At 43.9% G+C, this 14914-nt stretch overlaps 1 protein-coding gene across 3 annotated transcripts in view; it reads right to left on the bottom strand.

Moving 5' to 3' along the window:
* FOCAD (focadhesin) overlaps positions 1-14914 on the bottom strand; it is a 194538-nt gene that overhangs the window by 66055 nt on the left and 113569 nt on the right. For all 3 annotated transcript variants that reach the window (XM_029052840.2, XM_029052841.2, XM_029052842.2), the window contains 3 exons: positions 7832-7958; positions 3960-4148; positions 1867-1988 (listed from right to left, as the gene is read on the bottom strand). In XM_029052840.2, the coding sequence (XP_028908673.1) occupies positions 1867-1988; positions 3960-4148; positions 7832-7958 (438 nt within the window). The remainder of the gene's footprint in view (positions 1-1866; positions 1989-3959; positions 4149-7831; positions 7959-14914) is intronic.

Below are 14914 nucleotides of genomic sequence, written 5' to 3' on the forward strand. Positions count from 1 at the left end.
CAGGATAACATTAGCTGGCAAGCTGACAATTCAATCATATTTCAAGCAACATTTACTCTGCTATTTAATAGGAGAAGAATTCTAGTTACCATAACAACTTATTCATTACATGGTAATTATGGAATATCTAGAATATAGCCAAACCATACTTTTGACAGTGTTTCCTTGGCAAAATGTATAATAAGTATAGATGCACTCCTCCCAGTTATTATTTAGAATATTTTCCTAAATTGTTTTAGTCTGCACTCTTTCCACTTTTTATTAAAAATATTTTTTTTAAACCAGTAAGAGAAAGGAGATACACTTTTATGTCATGAATAATTCATTAAAGCCACAAGCACCCTTTCAGGACCCAGAAAAAAACGGTCATACAGACTAACATCTAATATTAACAAACTGGAAAAATGATAAGATGATTCCTTTTTAATAGATTTAGTGAGAACCACAGAGCCAAGACCAGAGTGATTTCACTAATGACTCTCAGCTGGGTTTCTCTTTAAGGCAAAGGAAGGATCATTACCGCAACTGAAGTTATGTTATTGAGGGGTTTCTGCAAATGAGGTACAATTTCTGTATTCCAATGGCTGGGGGAAATGAAGGAATAAAAGTGCTAACCATCTCCCTAGGGCAGTCAATGCCATATCAATTAAATGTTCATGTGGGTCATGTTATTGTTAGAGATGGCCAAACCTCATAGACAACAGGGCCAAAAAGTAAGGGAAATACAAAATCAACAGCCCAGCATCTCACTCCCACAGGAAAGCAGCAGCATGGCCTACTGGATAGACCACGGGCCTGGGGGTCAGAAAGATTAGACTGTAAGCCCGTAAATGGGCAAGGATTGTCTCTGATGCCGAACTGTACATTCCAAGTGCTTAGTACAGTGCTCTGCACATAGTAAGCACTCAATAAATACTGTTGAATGAATGAATCTGAGTTTCATTTCCAGCTCTGTCACTTGCCTGCTGGGTGACCTTGGGCAAGTCACTACACTTCTGTGTGCCTCAGTTACCTCATCTGTAAAATGGGGGTCAAGATTGTGAGTCTCGCATGGGATAGGGACTGTGTCCAAACTGATTAGCTTGTATATACCCTAGTGCTTAGTGCAGTATCTGGCACAAAATAAGTCCTTAACAAGTACCATAAAATATAGAGTTCATCCATTCTGGAACAAGAATATTGGGGCAAAAATGAAAACCGAGAGAAGCATACATCGGCCCACTATCTACCAGGTCAGCTCCCCCAATACCAGCTGTTTTTTGCAATCAGATGTCATATGAAGGTAAGATAACACATAAAAATTTCCATAAGATATATTGAAAAGAGAATTTTAAAAGCCCCCAACATTTCTAAAGGTCACACTCATATTCAATACTTGCTTCTTGTTAACTTTCAGGGCCCCCAAATTTAGACGGTAGTGCTCTATGAGAATTTTCAGGGAAGATTTCATGTCACATCATTGAGTCCAAGGAACTGAAAATAAATGAGAAGATATGCCATCCTGGTTCTTTAACTAAGAGGTGGGGACCATTTCAGACACTGAAATCTCCTACTTGTTATTTAAATATAGAACATTTTTGGAGCACTTCCACCTGAACATATATAGTAATTACACAATAGAAGAAAAGAAGTCATTTTCAATGTATGCCAGCTACCAACAGATGAAAGACAAAAATATTTTAGTAAAGGGAAATCAGATGCCCTTAGAGCATCTGTTCATTTTAATTACCCTTCCTAAAATCTTTAATTATTCGATGTAGAAGAACTTAATATTTGATCATTAACTCTTCCTAACGAACATGGAAATAAAAACCACATACCAACCAAAGCTATACTGAACACAAAACAGAAGAAATTGTTGCTTACCTCATGTAAAAGAGCTACTAACGTCTGCTGGAAACTCCGCCCTCGACTGGCTAGAAAACGATTAATGGGTCTGCCATCTTTGTCCACATGGATGGGAACATCATAACAGAGTAGCATGCCAGCTTAAAACAAAAAGGTTTGCATGAACAACAGATAAAGGACACAGGTGCCCCTAAGCATAGCCAGGCTTGGGGGTGGGGGGCGGCGAAGTTTCCAAAAGTGTCCAATGCCCGGGGGGTGGTCGTGTCACTGCCCCCCTCTTTCCTTCACCACCACCAGATCCACCCAAGTACTAGACAGGTTGATTTCCATTGCTCCTTCTTGGGCAGCCAGCTCCTGAAGGGGAGTGGGTAACGCTCCTTTTGGAGAGATAAGGGGGTGTAGGAGGAGGAGGGGAGATGAGAAGGGAGAGGAAAGGATTTGTTCTATTTTGTCATTAGGTATGTCCACTGCTACAACTATCTACCAGTTAGCCCTGCTACTAGGAACTGAAGCTAATAACTCAACAGAGCACCCATTCTCACTATGCCACTTTAGTGCGGTGAGTTATACTGTATTCTGCCAATGCTTTACACACAGTACGCGCTCAACAAATACGACTGAATGAATGTAGTGCTCGGCACATAGTAAGAGCTTAACAAATACCATCATTATTATTATTTGCATACATTGAGTGTTCAATAAATGCTGTTGACTGATTAAAGAAAGAAACAGCCTTGCATGGAGGGACTGAGAGGTCACTGAAAAGGAACCACCTGCTCCCAGCAGCTGGTCTGTACCAGAGGAACAGAGGCAAGGACAGAGACGAAAGGGTGAGGAGCCCTATCTATAACTAACACATGGCCACTCCACTGGTGACAGAAAGCTTCACTGATGAATTTCCCAACAAGTACAAGTGTCACCTCTACATCGCCCAAACTAGCAGCTAAAACTTGTAGCGAGAAGCACACCGAATACCACTGAGCAGACAGATTCCTACTAATCTATGGCTCCTAATTAACCTATTCAAGCACTACTCACTCTGTGGATCCCAAGCCCAGGGACCAAGTCTGGGGTGGGGCTGGAAAAAACCTGGCTGGGTTCGAGTACGTCCTACCAGTGTCTTGGAATGCCCTCCCTCCTCACCTCCGCCAAACGAACTCTCTTCCCCTCTTCAAAGCCCAACTGAGAGCTCACCTCCTCCAAGAGGCCTTCCCAGACTGAGCTTCCCCTTTTCCCTCTGCTCCCTCTCTACTCCCCCTCTGCCCTCTGCTCCTTCTCCCTTCCTCCCTTCACCTCCCCTCAGATAAGCCCCCTTTCCCTCTGCTCCTCCCCCTCTCCCTTCCCCTCCCCTCAGCACTGTGCTCATTTGTATATATTATTACCCTATTTATTTTATTAATGAGGTGTACATCCCCTTGATTCTATTTATCATGATTAAGTTGTCTTGTTTTTGTCCGTCTGTCTCAATGGGCAGGGATTGTCTCTATCTGTTGCCAAATTGTACATTCCAAGTGCTTAGTACAGTGCTCTGCACATAGTAAGAGCTCAATAAATACTACTGAATGAATGAATTGAATGAATGAGTAGGGCTTGAGCAACCCGCCCTCCAACATCACGACCAGGGTCTGGGGGAAATGGAAGGGGTCATGCAGGCACCCCTTCCAAAGTGAGGATAGGTTTCCCCTTCCAATCCCAGTTTAATGTGGACTAGGGCCGGGCCAAGTCTCTTTCTCGATCCCATCAACCAGGGAATCTGGGGGGACTGAGAAGTGTGATACACTTCTGAACTTACATGATGCCATATTAAAAGGTCTTACTGTAAGTGTATAGGCAAGGATTTGGGAGTCAGAGTCCCAGATAATATTTCTAGAATTTGTTGTTAATTCACAGAGAGTGATCTTGGGACAGGCATTTCGCCCTTTTGCCTCTGATCCTCCCCTGGAGAATTGGATTAACATCTCAATATTTTAAAGGTCTTTGGAACTACTGATGTGCAAAGGACAGCCTGGACCACCAGTGCTCAAAGCTGCATCGTTAAGAACAACTGCTTTCAAGTAAGTTATCAACAAAATTTTTTAATGCTGTTTGATCACTATCAGAGAGAGGTTCACCTGAAAGGCTTGGTTTCAGTCCTGGTTGCTTGTTCCTCTCGTACATTTTCAATATGAAATTGGGGATTCCTGCAACAATCTTTCCTTGGTCTGAACGTGCCACGTATCCTCGTATTGCAGAATGATACACACCACGGGGCATATTCACCATCTCCTGCTTCACAAGTGACACAAAAAACTCTTCCAGTGCTGCAAGATAAAAGAGAGGAGGATCGACAGTTGAGAAGATGTGCAAATGCAGAAAACATACTCCATTTATGTGATTCAGGGCACTGACATATATCCAAGTAGCAACTGAGTTCAGAGGAAAGCTCTAAGGCCAGGGATTTGACTTCACTCAAACTTTGGCTAAGGAAGTTCTGAATAAGTGGCTGGGGTGAAGGAATCCTCAGTCTTTCTTCAGTTAGTGTGCTTTTGTACAATTTTTATGACACAAATATGGGTTTGAATAAGAAAACTGAGCAGAGACATGTAATTCACCTTTGCAAATAATTTTATGTTTGTCTTCCCCATTAAGAGCGTAAGCTCTTTGTGGTCTAGTGGAAAGAGCATAAGCCTGGGAGTCAGAAGACTTGGGTTCTGATCCCAGCTCTGCTTCTTTCCTGTGTGACCTTGGGCAAGTCACTTAACTATTCTGTGCCTCAGTTTCCCTCTCTGAAGAATGGGGGTCCAATACCTGTTCTTCCTCCTACTTAAGATGGTGAGCCCCATGTAGTACGGAGACTGTGTCCAACATGATTATACTGTATCTACTCCATTGGTTAGTACAGTGCTCTGCACGTCGGAAGCGCTTAACAAATACCACGATTATTATTTTTATGCTACTGCTACTACTACTGATCAACTGAGAAGCAGCGTGGCTCACTGGAAAGAGCACGGGCTTTGGAGTCAGAGGTCATGGGTTCAAACCCCGGCTCTGCCACTTGCCAGCTGTGTGACTTTGGGCAAGTCACTTAACTTCTCGGTGCCTCAGTTCCCTCATCTGTAAAATGGGGATTAAGACTGTGAGCCCCACGTGGGACAACCTGATTCCCCTGTGTCTACCCCAGCGCTTAGAACAGTGCTCGGCACATAGTAAGCGCTTAACAAATACCAACATTATTATTATTATTAACTATTTTGCGGGGGCGGGGGGGGGGGGGAGAAGAGCAGAATAAAATGCTTCTAGATGAGTCTAGCATTATGTGGAAGACCTTCCCTTCCTTTCTAACATGATCAGTGGTAGATTCTGTTTATAGGGCAATTATAAAAAGCCCTGGCTTTGTGTTCTTTCTCTATGGGCTGCTTTTAAAGAATACATGTTTCTGCACTTGACTTTGAAATCAGAATCAAGTATTTTTTGATTATATATTTTTTCATTCTTATTTAGTAGGCTTCAGGGCCAGCAAATGCGTGCGCGCACGCGCGCGTGTGTGTGTGTGTGTTTGTGTGTGGTGGAGGAAGGTCTCAGATTTCCACAGCCCGACATAGAATTGGCATTATAGCAATGCTTAGCATTTAAGAGTTAGGGAGCACACCCATTATAAAACAATGATTTGAACAGACTTCTAACTCAATTGTTTTACATAAGGCTGAGGAGTGGTATAAATTAGAAACCGAGACACAGAGGATTGCTTTGCTTAAGAAAATACCCACTATCCACCTAGTATCAGAAGGCTCCCTGTATGAGAGTGTTAGAAACTAAGAGTTCAGAATACGCCCACTTTTATCAATTGAACTCTGCACCTCCACTGTGACAAATGTGGCTTATATTCTAGAAACACCAGCAAAGAAAAAGGGGGACGCGCTCCACTCCTCCCCCGATTCTCATTAACCCCCCCCCAAAGTGAGTATAAGTGTAATTTTCATAATCACCACTAGAGGCTGCCAGACACAGAGTTTGAAAGAAAAACATTAGCCTGAGTAGAAAATTGACTGTAGAAAATTTTAAAAAGATAATAATGATGTTAGTATTTGTTAAGCGCTTACTATGTGCAGAGCACTGTTCTAAGCGCTGGGGTAGATACAGGGTAATCAGGTTGTCCCACGTGAGGCTCACAGTTAATCCCCACTTTATAGATGAGGTAATTGAGGCACAGAGAATAATAATAATAATAATGTTGGTATTTGTTAAGCGCTTACTATGTGCAGAGCACTGTTCTAAGCGCTGGGGTAGACACAGGGGAATCAGGTTGTCCCACGTAGGGCTCACAGTCTTAATCCCCATTTTACAGATGAGGGAACTGAGGCACAGAGAAGTAAAGCGACTTGCCCACAGTCACACAGCTGACAAGTGGCAGAGCCAGGATTCAAACCCATGACCTCTGACTCCCAAGCCCGGGCTCTTTCCACTGAGCCACGCACACCATCTCTTACCCAGCCGGCCCTGTAATCTCCTAGAGGAACTGATGTTTCAGTCGAGGATAGCAAGTTCTACAGTTTCATACATAAGTGACCTAAAAGTATTGCTGAAAGAAAATGGCTTTCAGGATGTTCCCTGATAGCAAATTTCAAGGCCCTCTGGCCCAGTCTCACAAACTGATCCAAAGGGCATTTCAGTTTTCTCACTTGCAGGTTAGCTGAATCAACGAAATTAGCATTAACGCTTGTCTGGCAACTGTTACTCACCATGGGCAAGTGGCTACTTGCAAGGTTGTTCTATTGTAATACCCAATATGTATTTGCCTTCTTTCATAGAAATACAGTAAAAGCATTCCTAAACTGGGGAGAAAAAACAAAAAATAGAGGCATACAAACCAACATGTTTGTTTTCCTCAAAGCCTACATTTTAGTGTAATATCTAATTGCAAAATGGTGTTTTTCACACCTTTTAATGGGCTGATAATCTTTTGAAGAAAACTGAGAGGGGAAGGCAATCCTCATGTAAACCTCATGTCAGTCATTAACCCCACATCAATCATCAATTGATTTCTTCAATGGAGACTGCATACCTTCTTTTTCTATCATCTGCAGTGGGACCAATGAATAAATAAGGCATTTGTTAATAAAATGGAAGTCACTGTACAACTGCTGCACGTAAACATTAGGATCAAAAATTGGAATTTTCTCCCAAGGATGCCTCTACTTCTCAAAAACCATCCTGAGCTCATAAAATTGGAATAAGTGCAATCTTATGAGAATAAATACAGTAAGTGGGTCTTAGACCATATAAATTCCTTTTCTTTTTCTACGCATTCATTCTTTCCCTTGAAGAGATGGTGACCTCAAGGTTGACAGCTTCACAAATTTATCCCACTTAAAAAGCACTGTGTTTACAAATTTCCAAACCTCAGCATCATATTCAGGAGGATTCTATAGAGAAAATAGTCTCCCGATGACAATACCAGAGTTGACAATTCAGGGCGGAAAAGATCTGGATACTCTTTCAATTCATTACAAAACAATACCGCAAAGTACAAGCCTGAAACATTATTTGAACTGCCACCAGCTTCTCCCCTTTTCTTCTCATCTCCCTGATGGGTCTCAGGCATCAGGCATGATGGTGTCTACAAGGGGCGAAACTGTGTTTGGGGAGGAGTGAAAAGTGCTTTCCAGTTTGGCTTACTTCTGGCTTTGCTGCTTTTCTATCTGGATGATTTTAAACAGTCAGTCCTAGCACACACTACCTCACTTCATTTTGATTAGAACCTCTGTATTTCTAGCCAAGTATGTCATGTTTCCAGTCTTGAATTTACTGCATCTCAAATCCTTATTTATTTTTGTAGTCTGACACCTGCTCTGATACAGACAAATGTTTTATTTATTTTGTCTTTTGGAGTGGAGAGAGCCTAAATCACATTAAGAGAGGTGAGCAAATATAAGCTAGGGAGTCCTAATAAGTTCTACAATAGGACAGGCTCTAATTCCAAACCCCACTGCCTAATGGGAATCACCTGGAAAGACAGCCGGAAGACTGAGGGACAGCAGTTTGATATATGAAGAACCAGGGACTGAGAGGTCCTCTTCTTTTTCTTCTTCATCTTCATTCAGTTCTTCCTCAAGTTCCATTTCTGGTCTTGCCTGGAATGATACAAATTGAGGAAACCAACCCAAGGTGTTTTGTTTTGTTTGTCTTTAAGATTTCAATGTCCAGGCTTTTTTTTAAAAAGAAAAAAATTACCACTAGTGACTACAGCCCCCTAAAATGACTACACTGTAACATACGGCAAAATTACTACAGTCAACTCTACAACTCTGGGTAAAAAGATCACAGAATGCAAATATGTTCCACAGACAGTCCATGGAGTTTGGAGTTGTGAAATCTGCTAGGTCCAAATTCAGGACTTGAATGCTTCGGATTCACACCACGCACCGTTGTGGCTCAACTTCACACTGGAGCCCTTTCAACTCCACTTACGTGCCAGGGGAGGAGATTGTTTCTTTACCTACTGAGGCACGATGCTTAGGGTTTTAGTTCTGTGGTTTCTGGGAATACCAATAATGTACTGAAATATGCAGCTCTGTAATTGCATAGGCTTGTTTTATTGTGCCTAATTTGCATGAATTTGTGATTGTGCGGCAATCGGTTGGGGTTTTTACTCAAATAAAAAGATAGCCCTTATATGTCAGCTTCCATGAGATACAACTGTTAAGCAATTAATTACATTTTTAATACTTTCAATGACATCCAAGCATCACGCCCACATGGAGCCAATTAAGCATTAGTGCAGGAAATCAAAACATACAAAAGTGGTTAACATAACTATAAAATGCCAGAGCTCAGTCATTACTGTTAGCCTGCCTCCTGGAGTTATTTTTAGAAATAATTAACAATTCCTGCAGTCTGCCTTCTTCATGGGTCCCCAAAGCATTGTTCCACATTGGAACTGCACTGAGTCGGGATTCTTACCCAGGGAAGCAGAGAGGAAATGCTTCTCTTAAGTATAATAAGCTCAACTCTAAAGAAGCCATTCAACCAGAACCAGCATGCTCTCCCAAACAAAAACGAGGAATTAAAGCAGCACACATGTGCCAACCCTTTCCTAGAAAAGATTTAGTTCGGATTCAAAATGGAATGCCTAACAGATAGCCAAGTCAGCAGCAATTCAGAAGTTACCAAACCATCAGTTTGACATTTTTGCACCTCCCCAAGGGACCCCAAATCATTCCGGTGTTTGCTGCAGACATGTGGGGATGTTTGAGCATTACAACAGTTTAGTACACATGCTGCACCAGGACTCACATTCTATTTTAGTGTTTTTAAAGCCACACTTTTCAATGTCCGGCTGAGAGGACATCGGAAACACGAATAATAAATCAGCCACCTTAGCACGTGTGTACAAGTTTACCATGCAATTGCTGGTTTTTATTTTTCTCACTGTAGTTACTAGCTTACTCTTTTACTTATTGGAAATTCGGCAATTTACGTCCATTTGTCTCCCCTATTAAATTATGAGCATCTTGAGGCCGGGGCAGTGTCCTTTAGTTTTATTGTATAATCCAAACCAATGAGTTCAGTGCTCTGCACACAGTAAATCTTGTTGATGCTTACTCCGACATATAGCACCTTCAACCCAGCTTTCTGTATGTTTGGCCTATGCAAATCTAGCAGACTGCAGAGCGATAGAGTTCTGCTATTGGACCTCCTCAGGGATCTACATGAATACATTTAGGGCAGGAAACAGTTTTTAATGAATCTAGGAGCATTCTCTTAAATCAAAACCAAATGGGTAGAACCACATTTACACCAACACTAGGTACATGATTAGTTCCCTCTCAGTAATAATAATGGTGATATTTGTAAAGTGCTTAGAAAAAGCACTATCATATGTACTAGGATACATACAATATAATCGGCTCAGCCCTTCCCCGATCCCGCCACAAAATTTTTGCCCTCCTTTTCTCCTCCACGTTCGCAAAGCTGGCACCCATGTATCTGTTTCTAAAATGAACTGACAGGATCATCACAAATAGCCCATCTAAAGACTTCTGATAAAATGAGGAATTGCAAGAAAATGTCTATACACCTATTAAAGAGCTAAATCAAGGAAACCACCTATGCCTTGGCTCCAATTCTGCTCCCTTTAATTCTCTTCTGAGCTCAATTGATGTTACACTGGTCAAAGACCATGGAAACAAGAGATGGCACTCTAACAAAGGTAAAAAAAAATTACGAAGAAAACAAAACAATAAATACTGAATTTTTCATCTCTCCCAATACATGCATTAAAACCAATGGGTACCGGACCAACATACAAACTGTCAAAATTACATTTTTTGACAAAAACCATCAATTTTTCCTTTTCTAGGACTACAGACCTGTGTACTGCCTAATAACCCACCTATCCACTCAACGCAAGAAAGACATCGCATATTTGGTTTTAAAATCTCAAAACAGGGAAGCGGTGCGGTGTAGTGGAAAGAGCATGGACCTGGGAGTCAGAGGACCTGTGTTCTAATCCCGGCTCCGATGATCTACTGTGTAACCTTGGGCAAATCACTTAACTTCTTTGTGCCTATCTCACCTGAAAAATGGGTATTAAGACTGTGAGGCAGGCGTGGGGCAGAGACTGTGTCCAATCTGATTAACCCCTACCTACCCCAGCGCTTGGTACAGTGGACACAGTCCCTATTCCACATTGGGTTCAGTCTTAATCCCCATTTTACAAATGAGGTAACTGAAGCACAGAGAAGTGAAGTGACTTGCCCAAGGTCACATAGCTGACCATGGCGGAGCTGGGGTTAGAACCCATGACATTCTGACTCCCAGGCCGGTGCTCTGCCGACTGTGCCATGCTGCTTCTAATAATGTTAATAATGTTGGTATTTGTTAAGCGCTTACTATGTGCCGAGCACTGTTCTAAGCGCTGGGGTTGACACAGGGGAATCAGATTGTCCCATGTGGGGCTCACAGTCTTAATCCCCATTTTACAGATGAGGTAACTGAGGCACCGAGAAGTTAAGTGACTTGCCCAAAGTCACACAGCTGACAAGTGGCCGAGCCAGGATTTGAACCCATGACCTCTGACTCCAAAGCCCGTGCTCTTTCCACTGAGCCACTCTGCTTCTCTGTTCCAATTGCCTAGTGTAGCTCTCAGCACACAGTAAGCGCTCAATAAATACTATTGATTGACTGACCTGTTAAACTGACAGGTATGTGAACAGCAAAAAAAAGTTAGCACGTGGTAGTCACTACCAATTGCCTGGTGTTCTAGTGAAAAACACCATGACTTGGAGAATCTAGAGATCTAGTGTCTAGTCCCAGGTCTGCAATTAAGAGACTACCTGTTCTAGCTAGGCTATCAGTGGGAAAGATTTCTGAGCAGAGAACTATCGGGGGGTTGGGGGGGCATCGAGGTGGCCAGGCCCAGTAGGAATCCTGAAAAATAGCTGACTTATGGGCAGCAAAGACTCCAGTGGCTACCAAGGCAACAGCCTGCTGGGTTCTCAAATACCTTGTAACACCCAAATACCTTCTATCTACCCCAGCACTTAGTACAGTGCTTGGCACATAGTAAGCGCTTAACAAGTACCACAATTATTATTAATTATTATTATGAGCTGAGAAAAAAGTACGCATAGGTTCTCATGATCCCATACATGCATTATTTTCTAGCTACTCTTTAGGATCATTTTAACACATTCATTTTGGAAGCCAGCCCTACAGGCAGTAAGATCCTAATAACACGCGTGAGTGTACTCACGGAGACTGTTGTGGGATCGATACCTCCCTTCCTGTTTGCACATAAAGACTGTGGCGCTAATGGGTTTGTCCCCAACGGGGCCTGCCTGTTTTCAAGCCTGCCTCTTGGTAAAAATAACGATAATAATAATTGTGATATTCGTTAAGGGCTTACTACATGCCAGGCATTGTACTCAGCGCTGGGGTGGATACAAGCAAATCGGGTTGGACATAGTCCCTGTCCCACATGGCGCTCACAACCTCAATCACCATTTTACAGATGAGGTAACTGAGACCCAGAGAAGTGAAGGGACTTGCCCAAGTTCACACAGCAGACAATGGTATCCTAATCTTTACTAAGCCTTTGCTCAAGGAGAGCAAACTCTCGCCCCATTGCCACCCCTAAGGTTGGCCTGTCTGAAGCAGTGGTCTCCCAACAGTCCCCTGTTAGGTTAGATGGTTGGAGAATCAGTTTCCCTCTGCCTGTACTTCACTATGGCATCGAAATACTTAGCTGCTACCACACAGTAAGAGCACTATATGCTGCTGCTCCTGGCAGTAAATGGGTCCCTGATGTTTCCATGCCCTCCGTGATGTGCTCTGTCCCTGCCTGTCTACTCGGTGACTGCAAGCGCTTAGTACAGTGCTTGGCACACCGTAAGCGCTCAATAAATATGACCGAATGAATGAGTGCACTCTGTGCCCCAGAAGGAACAAAACTAGCAGGGATGAAAGAGTGAAAGTGGCACCGTGCCTGCCGCTTTAATTAGTCTCCCCCCTTCTAAACTGGGACCCCGTTGGGTAGGGACTGTATTTGGTGCCGAATTGTACTTTCCAAGCGCTTAGTACAGTGCTCTGCACACAGTATGCACTCAATAATTACAATGGAATGAATCAACATCCTCCCTACTTATCACCTCAACATTTTTTCACTCACTACTTCTCACTGGACATATCACTTTACATACTCCACTTATTTGAGTACTTCTTTCTTCTTTATGTAGTTATTCAATGCGTCGCCCTAGATTACAAACTCCTCGTGGGCAGGGATCGTGCCTTCTTCTATTGTCTTCTCCCAAGTATTTAGTTCAGTGCTCTGCACAGAGTAAATGCTCAATAAATAGGACTGATGGATTGATTAATGGTGACCTATTGCCACTTGGGGTGCTTATGACTCGGGAGTGATTGCGATAACGATGGCCAACTGTGGATGTGACTTTTGCCATCTGTCCAATTCCCAAAGGCGAATGCAGATATACACTTAATTGAAATGGGACATTCACCTTGGCACTTGCCTGGGCCTGCCTCCTACTGCTACCTGCACACCAATTAATCATCTGCCATCTAGTGTGCGTTTCAATCGATCAATCATTTATTGAGCACTTTCTGGGTGCAGAGCGCTGTACTATGCATTTCATCTGGCACTTGTCACAGCATGCCCTAACCACAACATGTAGGTGAAGTATTTCTAATTTTACTTACTCCTTATACTCCTTTATTCCTTCCTCCTTGGACTCATCCTCCCTCCCCGACCCCATTTGGTGCTTTTGTCCTCATACTTTAGGAGCCCCACACCTGGAGTTAGAGACGGGTTAATAATAATAGTAATAATGATGGTATTTGTTCAGCGCTTACTATGTGCCAAGCACCATTCTAAGCACTGGGGTAGATACAATGTAATCAGGTTGTCCCACGTGGGGCTCACAGTTTTCATCCCCATTTTATTCAATAGCATTTATTGAGCACTTACTATGTGCAGAGCACTGTACTAAGCACTTGGAACGAACAAATCGGCAACAGATACAGTCCCTGCCCATTGACGGGCTTACAGTGTAATCGGGGGAGACAGACAGACAAAAACAATAGCAATAAATAGAATCAAGTGGATGGACATCTCATTAAAACAATAGCAATAAATAGAATCAAGGTGATGTACATCTCATTTACAAAATAAATAGGGTAATAAAAATATATACAAATGAGCGGACGAGCAAAGTGCTGAGGGGAGGGGAAGGGAAAGGGGGAGGAGCAGAGGGAAGGGGGGGGGAAGGGGCTTAGCTGAGGGGAGGTGGGGGGGGTAGAGAGGCAGCAGAGGGAGCAGAGGAAAAAAGGGGAAGCTCAGTCTGGGAAGGCCTCTTGGAGGAGGTGAGCTCTCAGTAGGGCTTTGAAGAGGGGAAGAGAATTAGTTTGGCGGAGGTGAGGAGGGAGGGCATTCCAGGACAGCGGGAGGACGTGGCCCGGGGTCAACGGCGGGATAGGCGAGAACGGGACGGTGAAGAGGTGGGAGGCAGAGGAGCGGAGCCTTGGGGGTGGGCGATAGAAAGAAAGAAGGGAGGAGAGGTAGGAGGGGGCAAGGTGATGGAGAGCCTTGTAGCCCAGAGTGAGAAGTTTTTGTTTCGTGCGGAGGTTGATAGGCAACCACTGGAGGTTTTTAAGAAGGGGAGTGTCATGCCCAGAGCGTTTCTGCAGGAAGATGAGCCAGGCAGCGGAATGAAGAATAGACCGGAGCGGGGCGAGAGAGGAGGAAGGGAGGTTAGAGAGAAGGCTGACACAGTAGTCTAGCCGGGATATAACGAGAGCCCGTAATAGAGGTTGCGGGCTTGAGAGACGGGAAGGATGGTCGTACCATCCACAGTGACAGGGAAGTCAAGAAGAGGACAGGGCTTGGGAGGGAAGATAAGGAGCTCAGTTTTGGACATGTTGAGTTTTAGGTGGAGGGCAGACATCCAGGTAGAGACGTCCCGGAGGCAGGAGGAGATACGAGCCTGAAGGGAGGGGGAGAGGACCGGGGCGGAGATGTAGATTTGGGTGTCATCTGCATAGAGATGATAGTTGAAGCCGTGAGAGCGAATGAGTTCACCAAGGGAGTGAGTGTAGATGGAAAACAGAAGAGGGCCAAGAATTGACCCTTGAGGAACCCCTACAGTTAGAGGATGGGAGGGGGAGGAGGAGACTGCGAAGGAGACCGAGAATGACCGGCTAGAGAGATAAGAGGAGAGCCGGGAGAGGACGGAGTCCGAGAAGCCAAGGTGAGATAAGGTGTGGAGGAGAAGGGGATGGTCAACAGTGTCAAAGGCAGCTGAGAGGTCAAGGAGGATTAGGATAGAGTAGGAGCCATTGGATTTGGCAAGAAGGAGGTCATGGGTGAACTCTGAGAGGGCAGTCTCGGTAGAGTGGAGGGGACGGAAGCCAGGTTGGAGGGGGTCCAGGAGAGAATGAGCGTTAAGGAGTTCTAGGCAGCGAGTGTAGACGACTCGTTCTAGGAGCTTGGAAAGGAAGGGTAGTAGGGAGATAGGGCGATAACTGGAAGGGGAAGTGGGGTTAAGAGAGGGGTTTTTTCAGGATGGGGGAGACA

The sequence above is a fragment of the Ornithorhynchus anatinus genome, chromosome X2 (assembly GCF_004115215.2).
Source record: "Ornithorhynchus anatinus isolate Pmale09 chromosome X2, mOrnAna1.pri.v4, whole genome shotgun sequence".
NCBI lineage: Eukaryota > Metazoa > Chordata > Mammalia > Monotremata > Ornithorhynchidae > Ornithorhynchus > Ornithorhynchus anatinus.